The sequence below is a fragment of the Pleurodeles waltl genome, chromosome 7, assembly GCF_031143425.1.
Source record: "Pleurodeles waltl isolate 20211129_DDA chromosome 7, aPleWal1.hap1.20221129, whole genome shotgun sequence".
Lineage (NCBI taxonomy): Eukaryota > Metazoa > Chordata > Amphibia > Caudata > Salamandridae > Pleurodeles > Pleurodeles waltl.
In genome coordinates, this window is record NC_090446.1 from 391,453,752 (window position 1) to 391,475,207 (window position 21,456).

The window sequence follows — 21,456 nt, forward strand, 5'->3', positions numbered from 1 at the left end:
AAATCATTATTTCCACATGGACTCTAACCAGGACCTCTGACCTGAAAAATTAGTGTTGTATTCAACTACAAAAACAGTGGCCCACATTATACGAAAAGCCTACCCGCTACTAAAAATCATCTACAACTCATTTATTGACCTTCAAACACCATCAAACATCTCTTATTGATGAAACTTTTGCTCTCTGCTTGGCATCTGCCTTATCACACAAATTATAACAGGACTATTCAGAGCAATGCACTACACGGCAGACACACACTCAGCATTCTCATCAGTTGCCCATATTTTTCGAGATGTAAACTACAGCTGACTAATACAAAACATTCACGCAAATGGAGCCTCATTCTTTTTCATTTTTTTCTATCTGCACATTGGACGAGCCTTATATTATTGGTCCTATATAAAGAAACATGAAACATCGGCGTAATCCTACTATTCTTAGTCATAGCTACATCCTTTGTTGGGTATGTCCTTCCATGAGGACATATATCCTTTGGATGCGCCACAGTCATTATAAACCTACTCTCAACAGTCCCATACATAGGAGACACACTGGTACAATGAATCTGAGGGGGATTCTCAGTAGACAAAGCCACCCTAACCCGATTCTTCACGTTCCACTTCCTACTCCCATTCCTAATAGCCAGAGCAAGCATCATCCACCTTCTATTCCTCCATGAGACTGGCTCAAACAACCCAACAGGTGTTATATCAAATGGAGATAAAATTCCATTTCACCCATACTTCACATACAAAGATATTTTAGGTTTCCTACTAATACAGTTTATCCTAGTAATAATCTTGCTTTTAACCCCAAACCTTCTAGGAGACCCAGAAAACATTACCCCTCCAAACCTACTAGTCACCCCTCCCCACAACCAACCAGAGTGGTACTTCTTATTTGCTTATGCAATCCTACGATCTATTCCAAACACATTGGGTGGAGTAGTGGTCCTACTAATATCTATCCTAATCCTAATGATCTTCCCTATGCTACACACATCAAAACAACGAAGGCTGATATTCCGACCAATTTCGCGAATCCTATTTTGATCCTTAGTAGCTAACACCCTCAACCTAACATGAATCGGAGGAAACCCCGTACAACGCCCATTTATCAAAATTGGACAAATTGCCTCAATCTTGTACTTCTCACTATTTATTTTAATTCCATAGCAGGCTTATTAGAAAATAAACTAATAAAATGACACCCATATAGTTTAAATAAAATATCGGTCTTGTAAACCGAAGCTGAAGATTAACACATTCTTTGGGTAGCCCTTTGGCCACCACAAATAATCAAAATGCACTAAAACCTTAACAAACTAAAAAGTATCAAAAAGCACAGACAAAACACTGATTCCGGGCTCCACCAATTCTAGGCTCAGAATGGCTGGGACCGCGGGGGCCTTCAAGCTAATGCCAGGGTCCCCATAAGCTTTAGTGGGTGCCCTAGTCCCCCATGAACATGTGGCCAGTCCTTGGGGGAGGGGGTCCCTGGGTGAAAATCGGCCCAGGGAGGGGGAGCTGCTTATTGCATGCGTGCTGAAAAAAACTGAAATTCACTGAAAAAAACAAAAGTTACAGGGATGTTATAGTTAGGTTCTGAATTTCATTGCACAAAACCATAGAAATTCAGGAATTATAGTTATGGTTAACTCAAGTAACTTTAACTTGCCCTCTAAGGTAACTATAACTTGTGCACTAGCCATGCATAGCTAATTACCCCACATATTACAACATTGATGAATCCTTCTATGGTTATCATTGCAACGTTTGCAATAAAATTATCTATGTGAAAACTGTGCATGGTGAGGGCACAAGTTATAGTTACCTTAGTGCACGTTATAGTTTCTTGTGTTAACCATAACTAAAACTTCTGAATTTTTATGGTTTTGCGCTGGTAAACTGAGAATCCACCTATAACGTCCCTATCACCTTTATTTTTTTCAGTGAATATATGTGTGTGATATGTGTGGTAAAGCCATGTGTTACAAACAAATACGTGGTAAAGGAATGCCTGGTAATTGGCAGAGTTGTCATACAACCCACGAAGAATAGCAGATGTGTTCATTTTCATACTTATGCCACTCAGTTTAGAAAGGAACTTTGAGTCCACCTTGCCAAGTATAGAACTCCTAATAACCCCCGTGTTGTTAAGAGTGGCTGCATAAAAAAGATGGGTACAAAGAAAACGTTTTTATTCTTACAACATAAGCAGTTTTTGCCACGACTGTTCAAGATCACTGACAAAACCATTTTTCTAATCCCACCCGCATGCCAGAACTTCATCGTTGGATGTTCTGTGCTGTAGAATCTAACACTTTGTACAGTACATTGCATGTAGCCATCGGCATGAGTTGAGCTCTTTGAGCCATGCTATCTTTTCAGCAAGTGACTGAGGGCTGCAGGACAGTGTGAAACTGTCACACTATCAGCTTTGTAAGCCATGCAGCTCAGTGGTTGCAATACATAGGTTCCGTGACTACTAGAGGCATCTTATTAAACTCTATCAGTGGATGTCACACTCATTTTTGCTGCCTCTTTTTTTTAAAAAATAACAACGTGTTTTTACTTGCTAAGTGCTGTAAAATAACAGACCTCTTCAGTTTAGAATGGTTGGCTGAGCCTACCACTCAGTGACTTTTACTCAGGACCTCCGTCTAACCCATTTAATTGTGTCAGTGGTGTGCGATCAGGCATCTCTCCAATCCCTCCTGCTAGATAGAAGAATAATGCACCATTTAAGTAGAAGATTCTGCTAGGGTTGCATGATCATCTGCTAGTGCCACACCATCAACTTTACCATCTATTCTGGTCTAATGTTGCAATGCATAATGTTCTTGCACATCTGCCATTTAAACCAATCTTAGCACGCTCGGAGCTTGTTAAGGCGTTTCTGCTGTCACTTTCCAGTTCCTTGAAACCTGTGGCATTTCGGGTGTGCATGTTAATAAGTACATTAGCAAATCAGTTCCCTTACTCCAGTCCAGACCGCCTGACCATGTGTGTTGACAAACGAGAAAAGCCAAATTTTGCAATGCTTCATTTTGAAATACTTAATGTAAAAAAAAAGAGAAACGGCAGAGCTTTAACACTAAAACACTCCCGTGCTCTATGCATTGCATTAAAGCCTAAATCTGCATATGGAGCGTTTTGAACAGTTCAAGCAGACTAAATAGGCTACAAAAAAGTATATGTTTACTATAAATAACCTCAAGTTTTTGAAGGCAATGCCTATTTCACCCATGAGACATCTGAAGTCGTGGTTGGCCCACTAATCTTTACTTCAGAATGACACAGCGGATAACGGTCAAAGTCCCCAAATGATCTTTCTAACAGTTAATAGTAGTTTGTGAATCTACTGGAAAGAATACGGAGCCACCTGGCTCCAGCACGCGCAGGATAATGCAGCACGCACCCCAGAGATCGGGCGCAGTTCAATGAAGGGGGCTGTGGCCTGCTCAAGTCCCCTACGTAACTGCACATTAAGGACTAGTCTTTTTCCTTCTGGGCTGGAATCAGGAGCTCTCCATGCCCCATCACACTGGCGAGGAAGATGGGGTCAGGGCCCACCACTGCCAGGCCACTATAAGTGACCACATTGTTACAATACTATGAAATATTGTTTCAAGGAAGTGCGGGGGAGTGGCCAGACACTGTGCACTGCTCTTATCTACCTGTACCTGCCTCTGCCCCCAACCGAAGGCACTCCGGAGGACCAGGAGATTGCAACTTATGGATGATAGACAAGAACCGTGCACACTGCCCATCAAAGAACAATTGCCACGGAAGCAGAGCATCACCTGCTGGCAAATTCATCATTACAGGCAGCACAAGTAGGGGCAAGCATGGTAGTGATGAAGGACAGACCACAACTTCCTGAACCATGAGGGTACAGCCACCTGTGGTTGGCTGGAAGAAATCCCCAAATAAATAAGGCAACAAGCACAGACTAGACAAGTGCAGGTAAGAAGACTCCTGGCCACAGTTACTTACATGCCATAGGGACCAAAAGCACTGTGTAACAACACCCTAAAAGACTGAAAAAGGTAAGAAGAAAGAACAAACAATAACATGGGGAAAGAACACAAGCAACAACAAGGCCACACATCTCCCAAAGAGAGATGGACAGGTCTACAAGAACCAGTGACATCTGGCAACTAAAGGGTGGTGGCCCAGAACTGGCAACATGTCTGATGACCCACCGCCACTGCAGGGCCAACTTTAAATAGCCCTGTCAGGGGTGCCACAACTCTCTAAACTGAGCACTCGTGCCTACATGACAGCACAGTCCTCCTTTAGTTAACTGACTGACCCACCATGGCAGCCATGTGGGGGGGTAGACTGAGAAACTATTTCCAAGCTACCCGGTCTCTCCTGCTGCACTTTGCAGAAGTGCTCAAATTCTTTGAAAATCTTGCAGGGACCAGTGCTGACTATGATACCATTCTGGTGGCAGTGAAAGCACACTTTGATCCTCAACCTAACTACGAGAGATTCGAGTTATGCCAGGCTCACCAAAAAAAAAAAAAAAGAGACAATCTAAGGGTTTTACGCTGGACTGGTGGAGCTAGTGAGCACATGCACAAATGATGACCAACCTAAAGAGGTGAGAACACATATCATCGAGGGGTGTCAATCAATAGTACTGAGGCACCTAATCTTGCAACAGCCAGCCAAGTGGCTAGAGGACACGGTCATCCTCGGGAGAGCCGTTGAGCTATTGAACAGCAGGGTTGAAGAAATGTAAATGGCCCTAACGAGGAGCCTGTACAATGAACCACTTTCAGGACAACAACATCAAAGAAGAATTTGTCAACACCTTGGAGAAAAAAGGCCACCTCGCTCTTAACGGACAAATACACAGTACCACCCGCAGCAAACGCCAGAACTGTGATCTGAACTTCCATACAGCAGACACTTGTCCTGCCCATGGCAAAACATGTTCCAAATGTGGCAAACCCAAACACTACAGGATGTGTCAGAGTGATGTTCATGCATCACCTCAGGCAGCTATTGCTGGAAGAGGAGCAACAGGATACAGAGAGAGTGTTGCAACCGGAAGGTGCAGGGGCATACTAAGATAAGAATAAAGATGCGTTTATGATCTCATATGCCAGGCAAAGCAAGAACAGGAGACGCCCCCCTCAAAAGTGTGCCGGGATTATTGTGGGCTCATTTGCTCAGGTCCTGATTGACATATGGACATCCGTCAATATTATGGACCTCAAGCAGTATCAATCTCTAAAGCCTAACCCACCTATTATGTCTACAAAGACAAGAATCTATGTGTACGGAGGGTGGCAACATCTCTCTCTAGCAGGAGTGTTTGAAGTAACCATCAGACATGTAATCAAAGAAGGAGAGGGAAACCTCCTAGGATGCCCCAGAGCAGAGGACCTAGAATTTTCTTCACCAAAAGTGTGCATGACGGCCTACTAGATTAAGTAACAAAAGACTTTCCACAATTATTCAAAGAGTTCGGGTACCTGAAAGGCACAACCATAAACTCCACAGCGACCAGACAATCTGACTAGCAGCGCTCCAACATTGGTGAGTGATGTTCCACTTCCTCTCGCTGGTGAAAGAAGAGCTCCAGAGATTAAAACAATTGGGAGTCATTGAGAAGTTGGCAGGAACCATGAAATGGGTGTCACCCTTGGTTGTTGCCCTAAAACCAAAGAAGTCAGGATCCATCTGGCTATCCATTGACATGAGACTCCCCAACAGAGCCATATGAAGGGACAGCAACTTCACAACCTCAATGAATGACATCATAGCAGGTTTAAACAGAGTACAGTAGTTTTATAATCTGTTCTTAAATAAAATGCTGAATACCAGTAACTGATGCTGGATACCATTGGATGATGCTGAAGCCAGCCAGTTTAAATCAGCACATTCTCTAAAAACCTCGGGCTGAAGAGGTACAGACACCACAACCATCAGTAGAGGTATTCCAAAACACAATCAGGGAGACACTATCAGGCCTGGAAGGTGTATTAAACTTTAATAATAACACCTTAATATATTCTACCACGTGCAAAGAGAATCAGCACTGCCTAGTGGCACTGCCGAGCTTAGCAGATCACAGAATCACTACACAGAAAGTGCTCTTTTTTCGAGTTACAAATCAACATTTTTGGCTTTGTGTTCTCTAAGGACTGACTTCCTTACTGATCAAAGAAAAGCTGATGCTATACATAATGTCTGCACCCCACGGAACACATAAAAAGTGCAGAGAGTTCTAGGTAAGGTGACATATTGCAGACTCTGTGTCTAACCTGACCACCATCTCAGAGCTCCTCAGAGTCCTGCCAAGGGCCAATATTCAATTGAACTGAACCACACAAGCAGAGAAAGCATTCAAGGAGATCAAGGATGCACTGCTCAGGGACTCCACAATGGTGTGCTTCAACCCAGAGAACCACACTGAACTCATCATAGATGCCAGCCTAGTGGGGCTTATCACACATGTAAGTCGGGCTCTGACAGACACCATAACCAGGAATGCACAGCTATAGAGGCTCAATCTATTAAGTGTAGGTGCCACCACTTTCACCTCAATCTCTATGGGTGTTAGTTCTGAGAAGTGACTGCAAGCCACTGGTCACAATGTTTGCAGCACCTCCAAAAATACCCAATTCTGCATTTATAGGTGGGTAGTCCATCTGCAAGAGTATAACGTTTAAGGGGCATACATCTTATGGGTTAAAAACCTGTCAATCTATGTGTCAAACTCCCCCAAGCAGTAGTCAGCAAAGTCAGAGCAGAAGATGAGAAAATTGAGAACTTTGTCACACTGATCGAGCAAGAGTGTTGCCCAAAGACAATGAGATTGGAGGAAAAATCAGGTGGCTTCCAATGGGGACAGATGCACATAAAGGGCCATCCAGGCAATGAGGCATCATTAGTGGAAACAAGTTTTAAGACTTTCCGAAAGTCGGGCCCATCACAAAAACTGACAATGACACAGATGTGGAGACTTCAAGAGTAACTCAGTGCCATGGGGGAAGGTCTCTTCCTAATGGGACAGCATATTGTGGTGCCACAAAGATTGTGGAAACAGATTGTGGAGCTCACTAATCAGGGCCACCAAGGAGCAGCCAAGACCATGGCAAGGATAAGAAAAAACCTTGTTTCCCAGGAATTGGCAATCCTGTGGGTGAGTGGGGTGAGGATGTGCACCAAGTGCCAAATAACGTTTGGTGGGTGAGGGGCATTGTGGGAGGCAGTATGCCCTGCTTCTGTCATGAGAGAGGAACAATGCCACATACCATGCACACAAGGTTGTATGGATCTTGCCAGCTTCTCAGACTGCAGAATAACTTAAGTCACAACGGATTATCATTCAAAATACCCAGTTGTTGAACTATGTCATCTAAAGCATTTCAGAAAGTAGGACCCCTATCAGATAAGGAACTTTGCAACGTTTGGCCTACCATCAGAAGTGAAGACAGAAACCTGACCTCTGTTTCTGGGACCCCATTCCAATATCTGCACAGTAAGAAGTAGTGGCATTCCTTATAAGCTGGAATCATTGGCCTACCAGGTGTCCTCAGAGAATGTATCCATTTCAAGAAACTTTGAACACTGTCAGTTTTTGTATGTGTGGGAGAGGTCTAATTATGATAAGTTAATGCATGCAAATAAAGGCATTAACAAATACTGCATGCATGTTCCTATTAACGTCAGACCTACTAACTTTGCCAATGCTTGTTTGTTTTCCTGCTTTCTTTAAGTGCCAGTGCTGAGGTAAGTACAGTTACTGATAGCAATGTGGGGATAATCCTTTGGATTAATAATGTACAATTGCTTATTTGAAACTTGAAACTGTGTGTCTAGTTCACAATGGTAGGTAGGTAATACATGTATTTTATAAATCAATAGTAGCAAATATAAAATGCACAAATTATCCACATATGAAATGTCGAAAATAAATTGAAGGACCATAACCTAATTAAAATCAGCAATAAAAGTAAATGAATCCGAATCTAAATGAAAATAAATTCATTCAGAGTACAATAATAATGTTGGTGCATTATCCACCTAATTAAAGCATATTTAACATTGTTATTGTAACACAACCACAATATCAAACAACCAATGCAATAGTGCACTAATATTTCTAAGCTATTCCCTTTTCCAACTATTTATTCAATAGACTCCTAGTTGACATTTTAAAAAACTATAAGAACTGATTTTCGGGAGCATATGAAGAAGCTCCATGAAAAGTGCCGAAACCTAAAATTTATGATCAATTATGATGATGACTAATTAAATATAGATACATTGAAAATTAGCAACAGAGTATAAAACCTGATGCCAAAATCAAGTAGATAATATTTTATAAGCCTGATCTAAAAGGTTTTCTAGCGATAATATTGCACAAGCCTACCTAAAACTAAAACAGGATCTAACAGCCACCACAGTAGATCTAAGATTTGCCATATTGAACATAGGTCGCAAGTACTTTCTTTCTGAAATGTAAAAGTCTGATGCAAGTACCTAAAACATGAAGGAAGGATTCTGTTATGTGTCCTCAAAGTCGACAAACACTGTTATCTTTGAATTCTGGATTCCATTCCTACTCAAACTCATAATTCAGAATATACTATAGTCCAATGATTCCCAACGTGTGGTCCGGGGACCCTAGGGGTCCGCAAAGCCTTCTCAGGGGGTCAGTGACTGCTTAGAAAATTATATAACATTACAGATTAGGTCCCCAGCTTTCAGTAATGACTCAGTGGGGGGTCCCTGGATTCCACAAATGATTCAGGGAGGATCCTCAGGTCCCAGTATTGATAAAGTCGGGGTTTACAGAAGTCAAAAGGTTGGGAACCACTGCAATAGTCTGTATCTTAAAAATGTAATCTGAACATACCCGGGCAGGTTTGAACCAAGATATTCTTGACACAGCAAGGAAAAGGTATCAAAAACTAAATCAATATGGTTGTATAGTTTGACCTGACCTAAGTCAGAGTCCCTCTGGCTAGCATTGAAAATTCCATGTAATAGGCTTTTGCAAGCCATGTTTTTTAACGGTATCAGCTACTCTACAGCAGGTAGCTTATATCTTCCCACAATTGAGGGTACAACTCTAGATCCTTATATGTAGTTTCAATTGATGGATTAAGAAATTTCAGAGATGATGGATCCGCTATAGCACAATCACAGAAGTAGCTCATGGTGCTTCTGTGATGGAGTGAAGTTAAAGACTTTAGACATAGTTCTAGCCTGATGACACAGTGAGGAGTGGCCATATGAAAATGAAGGTGGTTTTGAGCACATTGCATAAACGTTTTGTCAAGGTTCGCAATGTTCTTCTGATATAACACTGGAGAAGCAAATAGCAAGTATGGAATAAGTTTCATATTTAATTATTTCAATGCTGGTTTGATTGCTTTGCTGCTGAACAATTTTGCAAATCTTGTGACAGATTCAGTGATCATGGCTGACTTATGCTTCCTGATGAATAAATGGTTAAACCATGATAGCTTACTACCGAATGTGATCCAAAGATAGTCATATTGTTTAACTATTTCGACCATAGCATCTCCAAGGACCCTCCCTGTGAACTTAGGTATCTTTCCAAAAATCATACTTTTTTTTTTTTATATAAATTGGCAATTAGTCCATTCTCCAAATGAAATCTATTTAAGTTGTTTAATTGAAGGCCAATAGGCATTTCCGAGAATATCAGCAGATCGTCGGCAGAAGCCAAGAATGATACTTTTTTTTCCTCCCAAATTAGGCGGGCAACCCCTATCTGACCCCAACGTCTCCATTAAAACTATAGGGGGGCCAAAGTGTAACCTTGCTTAAAACAATTCTTGGTGTTGAATTAGGTGGCACAATATTGTTGGAAGTTAATTTAACCGTCCGCCATGCACAATGCACATAACAGACGTCTTCTGCCTGTGAGTGTTTTCTTGGCTGAATGGCTAAAATAACCATGAAAAACTGAAAACACACATTTTACATGTAACATATAATGATATATAAAGCCATATGTACATATCACCTGGCTTTTCCATTTAAATGATAAACCACTGCACTAGCGGTATTTTGAATATTAGAAATGTCCTTAAAAAATAACCAAAATACTTGCAATCTCCTTATAAATAGTAACATAACAAATTCTACAATTATTTATCAAGTGAACCGTCAACAAACTAGCATCGCAGAAATAGACTGGTTCTGTTGTAAAATACTCTGATGCCCCTGGGCCAGGTTCTCGTCATTAAAAAATAAATATATATATAGTGCCCATCCTAGCATTTTGGACTGTAATGGATCATAGATCGACATACCCAACACAATAGCAATGTGATCACACTGATGTGGAATTTAGTACACAATCTCCTTACATGGATCTTCCTTAAGATCACTTACAAAGGTGTCCCATTTAGACTGTATGCCTCAGCTACCTGCAACTGCCACCTTGAAATGTCATTTGTTCTGAACCTGGGCAACCATATATAGTAGATAGATTGTGCTTAAGTAGGTGCTGCAATAACAGTCACACCTGATTTGAGATAATTCTTAAACTCTTTTTTTACTTGATGAGTTTTAGACATGATTAAGAAAGGCAGAAGGTGGCCATAAGCAATTTGTTAATTTAAATAACAACAGTAAATAATACACTGAATGCCTAATTCATGTACACTAAAACATGGTATAGTTTGTGGAGGTAATAGAGCCTGGTGACAAGAAAGAGACAATTAAAAGACCCAAGGATACAATACATACAACATTCCTATGCATGCATTTATGCCTCGATTTATGAACTGTATGATGGTACTAAAGCCAACAGCAAATATATTGATGCCATGGCTTATAAATGAAAAATGAATGCTGCCATACGGTGCATGCTTTCAGAGATAGTAGATAGAGCTGCCCATCAGTGCATGCATTGGTGTAAATAATTTACATAGGGAGAATATATGATACCAATCAGTGCATGCATTATGCCAAGGTTTATACACAGTTTATATACCATATGTGAAGTGCCTTCACATACGGTGACCACATATCAGGGTCAGGCAAGTATCGACATGCAAAATCCCACCCTCCCCAATTCCATATCAGTGACATCCACAGTAAAAGAAGGGTTTAAAGTGCAACACAGTTTTTCCGGAGGCCAGAGGGTGGGACAGGATCCCTGCGCTAACTACCACAGCCTGGCTTGTAAAGAAACCTTTGTCCATAGTTGTTTGAACCCTACTGTTGGATCTGGCCCTTTTTGCAAGGTCACCCCAAACTTTTTGCCTTCCTTCTCCTATTTTTCTGGCTTGCTTTTTTGTTGGCTTTGGGGCTCTGGACTCTTTACCACAGCTAATCGGTGCTAAAGAGCATGTGCTCTCTCCCCTAAAACATGGTATGTTTGGCTTACACCTGTTTGGCATACTTCAATTACCTGTAAGTCTCTTGTATAGTGGTACCCCATATGCCCAGGGCCTGTAAATTAAATGCTACTAGTGGGCCTGTAGCGTGGATTGAGCCACTCACAGAAGTAGCTTTTCAAACCTGTTTCAGGGCTGCCACTGCAGGGCATGCATGCACAGTTTACTGCCACCTTGACTTGGCATTTAAAACACTTGGCAAGTCCTAAACTCCCCTTTTATTACACCGGTGCTACCCCTAAGGTAGGCTCTAGGAAGCCCTATGGACAGGGTGCTGTGTAAGTAAAAGGTAGGACATGTACTCTTCTGGTGTGCATTTCCTAGTAGTAACAAACAGCCTATTCTGTTTTTCACTACTGTGAGGGCTGTTCCTCTCATAAGTTAGCATTGGGAGTTCCTTTATACACCTAGAAGTGATTATTTCTGATCTGAAAGGAGAAGCGTTACCAAGTTTAGTACGTTTGGAGTGGTGTTGAGAAGTCCTATAGTGTAGTTGGATTTTAAATTACTATGTTAAAAATTCAATTTTTGAAATTGGGCATTTTTCTGTGCTTATAACCCTATGTGCTTTGCAGCCTGACTCTAATCGGCATCTGAGGCTGAGTGACTGTTACATTTGGTGAACTTTCTAGACAGCCACAACACAGGAACTGTTGGGTGTGACGAGGGATATCATCTGCATTCATCTGCCTACTGATAGTCTTCCTGGGCTGGGAGAGGGAGAGGCCGTTCACACTTTACATTTGTATAGATTCAAGATTAAAAAAGTATTTATTTTGTCCAGAGGCCATTAAAGAGCATAAATAAAATACATAGATACATTTTAAATGAATCAGCATCAAAAACATTAAAGGAGACCATAAAAAACAGATAAAACCATTAAAATTAAAATACATGTATAAAAACAGGGTTCAGGTAAGCAACTTTCTCTGTCTAAGTCTCCAGGTGGATGTTAAATATCTACAAACAGCAAAAACAATACATTGTCTACTGCCACTTCTAAGAGCTCTGTGCAAAACCTTATACTCTCTCAGCTCCAGATGGCGATAGAGAGGCAATATCCATCTCCTCCTGTACCCATGGTAGCCTGGACAAAATAAAACAATATGTTCAGCCGTTTCAACTTCACCTGGGCAAAATGGGCAAGTTTTAACAGGATCAGAGCTTTTACATTCCCATGAGGCAGTGGAAGCAAAGTTAGCAAAATCTCTAGATGAAATTTGACAAACGAGGTCATAGCTTGGCGTGGCTTGATCTCATCCAGGAATGACTCCAGTTAATACTCGACTTTAAACTTAGTAAAAGAGACAGTTAGGGAACCCACTTTGGTGGAACTTAGAGTATGTTGGTCAGTATACTGCCAAAAGGCGCTTTTCAAAGCCTGCTTTGATACTAATACAGTGTCTCCTGGGGTAGACCAAAGATTGCCCAGCCCAATCTGCCTCACGTGGTCCCTAACTGCACTCAGCCAAGAGAACTTGCTAGCCCTGACTACCTCATGACCTCCTCTAGGGTCTTTCAACAGAGGACAGCTCTGGAACCGTCCATACTCTCAGCTAATACAATATAATTTTCAAGGTCACCACGTCATTCATACACCTCAACCCATGATCTAACCATAATGGTAACAATGTAGTACTTGCTGGGAGATTATTTGAGCCTCTAATGAATTGATTTTCTACTTGATCCAACCTCCCAGCATCAAGAAAACCACACAGATTGGCTCCATATAGGAAAGCCCCCAGTATCTGGCATCTATAAATCTCAAGGGCTGTGGAGGTTGGGTGATATATAGATGCATGTTGGGCTCTCAAAACAGTCTTGTTTGAGTTTTATTTTACACTTCTGGTTGTGTGGCAACCAACCAAAACAATCAGAAAAGGTCACCCCAAATAATCAAACATCCCGACCTGCTCCAGGTGTTCACCATTAAGAACTAGGGTTCGGCGAGATGTGGGGCAGGGGTTAAGTACCATATATTCGGTCTTGCCCACATTGACTTTAAGTCCATGCTGCCTGAAGAAAATGACTCCCACTTCTGCCAGAACCCTCCAAAGTGATTCTCTCTGTACTAAATCAAAGGCTGATTGGAATTCAAAGATAACAAAGTCGACCCCACCCCTCAGAAAAATATACTTACAGTATGACAATTGAAGACAAAAAACCTGGCCAATTGTACCTATTCCCTCTCTAAAGCCAGCTTGCAATGGGGTCAAGACATCAGCATCTACCATCCATTTGCTCCCCCTGTCCAAAATAAAACTGCAGAATAATTTTTGGGCACTAACTATGAGGCGAATTGGCCTGTAATTAGCAGGAAACTATCTACAACTTTTTTGAAAAATAGGGACTAAATCCACTCTTGCCCATGTTGCAGGCAACGGAGCTCCGCCAATAGGGCATTAAGAAATAAAACAAAAAAGGGGACACCAGATGTCCTTGAACATCCTGAACAAGTCTCTGTAGACTTTGTCCAAACCTGGGGCCTTGTTAGGCATAATCCTATCCACAGCCTTGGAGATCTCAGTATCCGTTATACATGGTACCTGCTGCTGCACTACATCAATAAGAGACTTAATAGGAGGGAACCCAGACTGGCTATCACTTTTCCACATATGGTCCTCACCCACGATTACAGTTTGGCATAATACCTCATCTGTGATTGCGTTTTGATTCCTAGCTCTAGGGCATTGATTAGATAATGATCGAAATTCATCCCCACTATATATTTCAGTAAAATACTTGACCTAAGCATCTGATGGTATATTATTTTCAAGTACAGTAGAAGTTCCTAATTCACCACCAGCTACCACCCGCCAAAAGGTACAGTAGTCTCAACTTTTAGGGACATTTAACATTATGGTCCATCGGCTACATTCCCAATCTCTCTTGGCTTTGGAGATGGTATCTTTGTAAGACTTACTGGCTGCTGTTACAGCGTCTCTAGACCCTGTCACTATAGACCCCAGCAGGGTGGACTTTGCTTCTCTATAGGACTTAACATATCAGGAAGTGTCCTTATTTCTTGCCTTAACACCTCGAGAGTCTTTAGTGAGTAATGTCTTAATCAATGCAGACATTGAGTTATATGCTGTACAAACATTGTTCATAGAGTCTAAACAAACACTAGGCATTGACTCGCCTGCCACAGCTTCCAACCTGCCAGTCACAACCTCCAAGATCTTCCTAAGGGTTTCCTCTGACTCAGCCACCACTCTCCACTTAAGCCTATACTGACTGTTGGCAGGAACCAGTCTCTGATTTAAAACTGCATTAGGGCCTAAAGGGAGTGTTTGTGCCCAACACTTCCAGTGTTAGGCACAAAGCGTTGTGATCGCTGTCCTGCCTTGGGATTACCACCATTTCATGTAAGACTGGCCACAACCTGATACCCAAAAGAATGTAATCTATCAGGCTGGAGCAGTGCAAGCGAGTATATGTGTTTCCTCACTCTGTCAGGTTTAGATCTCCCTTTGCAGGCCCGAAGACCAGCATTGAGAGTGAACGCATTCAACTGCAGTACTGCAGCAGACCATTGCTACACGGTGGAAGTGAAAGCCCCAGTATGCCCCAAGCACAATCTTCTTCACTGTTAAAGTCTTCTTGGAGGGAAGAAAGAGGTTCCTACTTGCAGTTGAAATTTCCTGCAATCATTATAAAAGGGTTTGTATGTAGATCAACTAAGTGAGCCGCAATTAATTTAATTACCTGGTACTCAGCCCTGTTGCCCCTGGATCTGCAAAACACAGTGTAAATATAATACACATCACAAGAGGAAAATGCAAGAGAAATGCAGAGGGCATCTGCACTGTTCAAAGGGACCATCTTAACTGTACAACAAAGTGTAGTCTTAATCCAGACTGCCAAACTCCTCCAGGGGGCTGCCCTTGCCTGAGGAAGTGTCCAGTATAAAAAATAAATCATGTACCCTGCATGGAATTGTTGAGGCATTGCCCATGTCTCCTGAAATAAACAGATATCAAATAAATCTATAAATGTGCCCCAAAGCGGGCAGGAGGACTTAGAGACCAAACCGGCAACATTCCAAGAAATCAGTGTGTTAAAGTTAGGTGGTCGGCTAAAGTGACATCTGGTTTAGTCAAATTTGGGGCTTTTAGTTGGCTAGAGCGGAAATCATTATACTGGGTATGTGCAGGGTCGGAAAGGATGGTCATAGGCGTATTCGATTTAACAGGAGTCTGGCAAGAATTAACCTCACTCTCCACCTGGGCTGGTCTGTATAGGTTGTGTCCTGCTCTGACACAAATGGCTGATTTATACCCTACAGATGTCTGGAGCCAGTGCTGGGCTGTACACTTGAAAGGATTCCTTTGAAGTCACTCCCCTACTTCAAAGGCATTTATGATATAAGTACAGGGGCTCTGATCCCATGTTTGCAGAGTACTTTTGGGATATGGCACCAAACTCCTGCCAAAAGGACTTCTGCCCTGCTTTACGGACTCATCTGGACTGCTCTTCTGCTTTTGCCCTGCTAATTGCTAGGTGGCCTAAAGGACTCACTGGATTGCCTTTCTGCTTGTTGCCCTACTGCCAGCTGCTCCCTGACTTTGGGCTAGATTGACACTGTGTGGGATGTGTAACCAAAAGCTGCTGGTTCTACAAACTACACATTGCCAGAGGATTACTGTGCTGCCAGGAGAAACCACCATCCCTACCAACTGCTTTGTTGTGCCGTCCTACTGCCTGCTGCTTGCTGGGCTGAAGAAAGGACTACCACTTTTCAACATAGGTTGAAGAGCTGGACTGCTTGGACCCCAGTGTTCGCCAAGTGCTTGATTGTTGATGGCCCGTTCACGGAATCCCAGGGCCTTTAAAAAGATTCCCTTCCTTCTGCTTCTGCTGTAGTACTCAGTACCTGGTGAGTCTGGCAGTGGGGTGGTGTTTCAATCAGCATGTGGCTGACCCACTAGTGCTCCCTTGCTGCGTGTTATGCACCTCGCCAGGACAAGTGTCTCATCACGGACCGGCACTGCCATGGCCTGACTGGCGCTCCCTCAGCATCTGGTGAAGCTAGTGTGGCCCCAGGACTGATGTGTCCCCTTTCAGACTTGCCATGATCCAGGGGCGCTAAACTGCTGAGCATAAGGTTCCTGGGATGCGGCACCCAGTGACAGGAGGAGACACCGGCAGATGTCACTGTGATGGTACTCTGCCTCAAATGGCGAGCGAGGCTGGATAAGATGGCATGATCCCCATTCTGAGGCTGCTAATGTGTATATCGAACGTGGGAGGGACTGAGTGAGATCCCTCCGCATGGCACTGAGGTGGTGCTCCTTCCCTTTCTCCCAAGAACAGACTGTGGGGGCATTACTTACTTACAGGACAGTGGACAGGGAGCGAGGCGTGAGACCACCTCGGTGAACAGTTCACTTGCCCCACACCAGTACAGCACTTAAAGGAAGTGCCTGCCTTGTGTGTGGCCAAGGATTTCCTACCCCCATAAACATAGTTCTGGTGGGGACTGCTTCAGGGTTAACATTAAGGCCGTACTAAGAGAGCCTGTACTTTTGCGCTCTAGGCCTTAAGCCTCTTTCTAAAGAAGCCCTCAGGAATTACATTAGCCAGGATAATAGGGGCCCCAATGCTTCCGTGTCCTTTGGTTATATGGTGGTGATGTTTTTGTGTTCCTACTCTAACTGGCATCATGCGCAGGAGAGTTATTATTCATGCCTAATATGAGAAATACCCATGATTTAGGTATAATACCCATACCGAGTATACTAAGTATCCATGATTTATTTATAATGTGTAAAGGATATATGGTTCATGCATAATACACAGCATTCATGATTCTTGTTATGGTCTTATGATATATACAAGATAGAGAAACATATTTTTTATAATCACTCGTGGCGTTCCTTTTGTGGTGTATTTATTGTGTCACTGCTGTGAGTGTGCTACGTAAACGCTTTACACATTGCCCTGATGATAAGCCTGCCTGCTCAGTGACAAGCTACCAGAGGGTGAGCACAGGTTATCTTTGGTGTGTAACGTACATACACTGACTGGACTGGTGGGTTCTGCCTAGCTTAGGTGCATACCCCAACCAACCACAAACCCCATTTCCAACAAGTACCCATCTGTTATGTAATTATCTTTTCTGCATTCATGAAGTAAATAATGTATACAAAGGAGCTTGTGCATTGGATAACACAAATGGCCTTACAAAACCACTGGTATAACAATTCAAAAGTGACTCTGCTTCCTTCCATAACTGGGTGTTCTGATCCACATACAACATAGGCTTGTTTCTCGGTATTACTCTCAGTATGTTGTTGTCACATCTCATCAAGCTCTACACATCATCAGAATTTTGTTCCCAGTGCTTAATGTATAAAAGAATGAGTGCTGCCTAATGCCGGATCTCTCTCGTACTCATTTAACCCACTACCAGGCACTCCTCTCCCTTTCTCTCACTCTAAAACAGTGGTTCCCAACCTGTGGTCCGTGGCCCCCCCACAGGTCTGTGACACATTCCCAGAGGGTCTGCAGGCCTGGGCCAGCAGGAAGGCACTTCTTCAGCTGGGGCTTCTCACAGAAACATGTGCATGCGTGTTTTTATGTTTATTACTTTCTTTGTGCAGCACTTTTAAAAGCTCTCCAAAGTTCCTTGTACAACCAGCAGCTTTTGGGGAGTCAAAATAACGCTGGTGATTAATGTACCCGCTGGAGCGAGATGAGAGTTTTGTCTAGTGGCAGTTTTGACTCATCCAAGGTAGCGCAGATGTTTATTATACCTGCTGCTAACACTGTGTATCAGGCAAAGAGCAGTATTTTATGTGCCTAGCACAGTGGGTAACTGCTTTTGTTACAGAGATTCTTTTGTTACTGTGCAGTTCATAAGTTACAATAATGATCTAGTGCAGTGAGCTATGAACTGCCTTCCAAGAACTGCATGCAAACTGCATGGCACAAATTAAAAAGTTATGTTTTTTTCCCCAATCTTTCATTTTCCTTATGCTGCTAAAAAAAGATTTGCTTGCCTAGAAATAGCTTCTTATTATTAAAGTTAATGCTAACCACTGTGTTATGTTCTGAATCCTGAGTTTGTGCTTCTCCAGACCAAGCACTCTTAGAAAATGCCTGTCAATGTAGATGACCTGAATCCTACACTTTGTAGTCCCCTGTAAAATGCTCCAACACCCTACACTGGTATGAGAGGTGCTATAATAAAAATGAATTACATGTCACAGAGAGGCTATGGAGACATGAGAGGCCCTTATGGTTTTGCTTCCTTCATCCACCACATGTTTATGTGTAAAGGCTTTCTCAGATCTCATGTACCTAAAAAATAAAAACAGAACTCGCTTGGAGATATTGAATCTGACCTGAGGATTCAGCTTTCCTAAATAAAACTAAGCATTGAAAAGTTAGTAACCGAGATGCAGCGCTAGCCTTCCCATTGAAATGTTTCTATTCTTGAATGTTTTTTCAATATAAAATAATTATATCGTTAGTAATGCAAGTATTTGTTTAGTGTGCATTGTTTGCAAATTACTGTTAATGTTTGTAATTTAAATCGTACAAATTGTTTGGGGGTCCCTGGTGTCCAGTAGTGATTCAGTGGGGATCCTCAGGAGTCAAAAGATTGGGAGCCACTGCTCTAAAAGGTTCATGCTTGCTCCCTTGAGACAATTTTTGTTTGTTTCTATTCCTCCGTCTTACCACTTTCTTTGTTTTTCCGTCTTGCTCTCAGTGAAAGTCTTATGCAGAAAAATAAGTACCAGTCCCCTAAAATAAGTGCCAGTGCCCCAACTTGCTCAAATTAAGCACTATCTGTTCCCATTAAGTTTGTTGATCATCCTCTAGTACATCACAAGGAGGCAAGTGCCAAAATCAGAGTACTTCACAAACCACGACACTATCATTCAAAGTAGCACACTGAATTTCCCTTAACCACATTGCTGACTTTTTTACTCCATAATCTTCAATCTGTCACTATGCTCATTCATCCTTCCATGCCAAGGCTTATTTACGTAGAAGTAATACGTGTATTTACCAAATTGTACATTGCTTTGGCTCAGCGGGCTATGTGGAACCACTGGTGACGGCTCCGACAAGGCTCGCTTGTGCTTTGTAGCGAGCGGCGGCGGCGGCGGAATCTTCTTTGACGATGAAGATGGACTGGTCGGAGGTGGGGGTGGTGGTGGCACACACGGAACTGTTGAAAACGAAGAACGGAAATTAAAGCTCGCCTTGATGAAGCACTGGTTCTCGATGAACAAAAAATGCAAGTGATCTAGACCTATCACGCAGGGGACTATGCAACCATTAAATATGCATTTAATAGTCTGGTGTTAGTTTTAGGGATGTGTATTACTTTGGACCACAACACAGAACATTTGCTTCTCAAAAACGTCTAACCCTTATATTCATTTTAAAGCCCCACCTCTAATTGCATTCCTCGGTGGAAGAGGAGGCGTGTAAGATGAGAAAGTGGGAGTGGAGGGCGTTTCCATGCGGCGGGAATGAGGGGATGGCACCGAATAGATGTCCTGCCGCTGGTCCTGCAGCGCCTGGCTCCCTCTCTTTGATAATGTCCCCAGGTCTTGGGAGGCTCCACACGGTGACGGATAGCAGCTATAAGGTCGTAAAGATCTCTCCTTTTTAACAGGGCCCAACTAGAAAAAAATGGAAATATGATATATTGCAGGTCACAAAATTATCTCACTCTCAATTAATGTAAAATGTTCCTATTATGGAAGGAACTGGATGTAAGATATCCTTGTAGTTCAGATTAATAATGTCATATTAGGTATTTACATTAACTATCAAACAACCAGTCATGACATTTATATAGCGATCAAAACTCAAAGGCAACAAAGCTATTGAAAAAGGGTGGGATGAAAATCACAGTCTACTCAACAAAACAGACTGTAGTATAAGTTCTCTCAAAAGGAAAGTAACTGTTCATTTAGGCATAACTGATCTAGTAATTTGTTCCATAGTTTGAAGCCAGAGATGGAAAATCCCGACCTTCTACCTGTTTCTGCTAAATTCAGGAGGAACTAGCAGTCATTTCCCACTTGACCACAACGTCCTACATAAATGGTGTAGAGTAATGCACATTTTTATATCGTGTGGAGTAGGCCTTTATTGGTCTCTCGACCTCTGGGGGTCCACAACTGTTTATAAAATTAAATTGCATTTTCATAACTCGCACTACCCCTGATGAGCCATCAGTATGTTAAAACTGGCACCACAGGCATGCATTGCTTGTGACCTCACATATTTCATCACTCATGACATGTAGAATGGCTTAATTAGTGACATTACTACTCATTAGATTTAAAGAACAATATTGTTCACATTACTGATGAGTAATGGGCTACCAGTGCTTAATTTGTAAAATAGCAAGTGCAGGTGCCCATATTTTTTCGTAGAAGGCCTCCACTCACTTTCCTGGCTCCACCTACATCCTCTGTTTGCTCTACCCACTTCCATTATTGACTTTAGCGATATGGACCCTATAATGTGGCCTAGATAAAGGTTAATGGAGCAACATAGGTTAATAAGTGTAATAAGTCAAGACACCATACATTTTTGTGCAGCTCACACACAGAACTGGTGTTTTTGAAGGTGCTCTCAAACTGAAAATTAACAAAAAGGCGGCACGCTCAGTGAAGTAAAGTTTTTGCCTATGATGACTTCATTTTGTCAAGTATGAAAGCTGGGATTGACCCCAAATTCTCCACTTTCACGCTCTGCAATTCACCAATCAAATAAAATGCATATTTCTTTCTGACATCATAGGTTAACACTTTGTACTTAATTCACGGGGCATAAGATTAGTGCAGGTGTGACAAGCAGAATCCATATTTTATTTTTTGCAGTTTTACATGGTGCAAACCCTTACCATGGATAGACAGAGGAGCACTTCATAACTAGCAGACACATCCAGATTTGCTGGAATTCAGAGGGTACTGCTTATCCCAGGGCTTCGAACCTGTTTCACTGTCTCTCCCTTGCAAAGTCATCTCGCTTTGCACTCCAGGTTTCAAGAGGACCTTGGGCTTTCTGCAGCTCACCC

At 42.3% G+C, this 21,456-nt stretch overlaps 1 protein-coding gene across 1 annotated transcript in view; it reads right to left on the reverse strand.

The window, feature by feature from the left end:
- LOC138304104 (arf-GAP with SH3 domain, ANK repeat and PH domain-containing protein 1-like) overlaps positions 1-21,456 on the reverse strand; it is a 1,221,419-nt gene that overhangs the window by 218,098 nt on the left and 981,865 nt on the right. Inside the window, exons 23-24 of the mRNA XM_069243851.1 lie at positions 19,816-20,047; positions 19,426-19,587 (exon numbers count right to left, since the gene is read on the reverse strand). Of these exons, the coding sequence (XP_069099952.1) occupies positions 19,426-19,587; positions 19,816-20,047 (394 nt within the window). The remainder of the gene's footprint in view (positions 1-19,425; positions 19,588-19,815; positions 20,048-21,456) is intronic.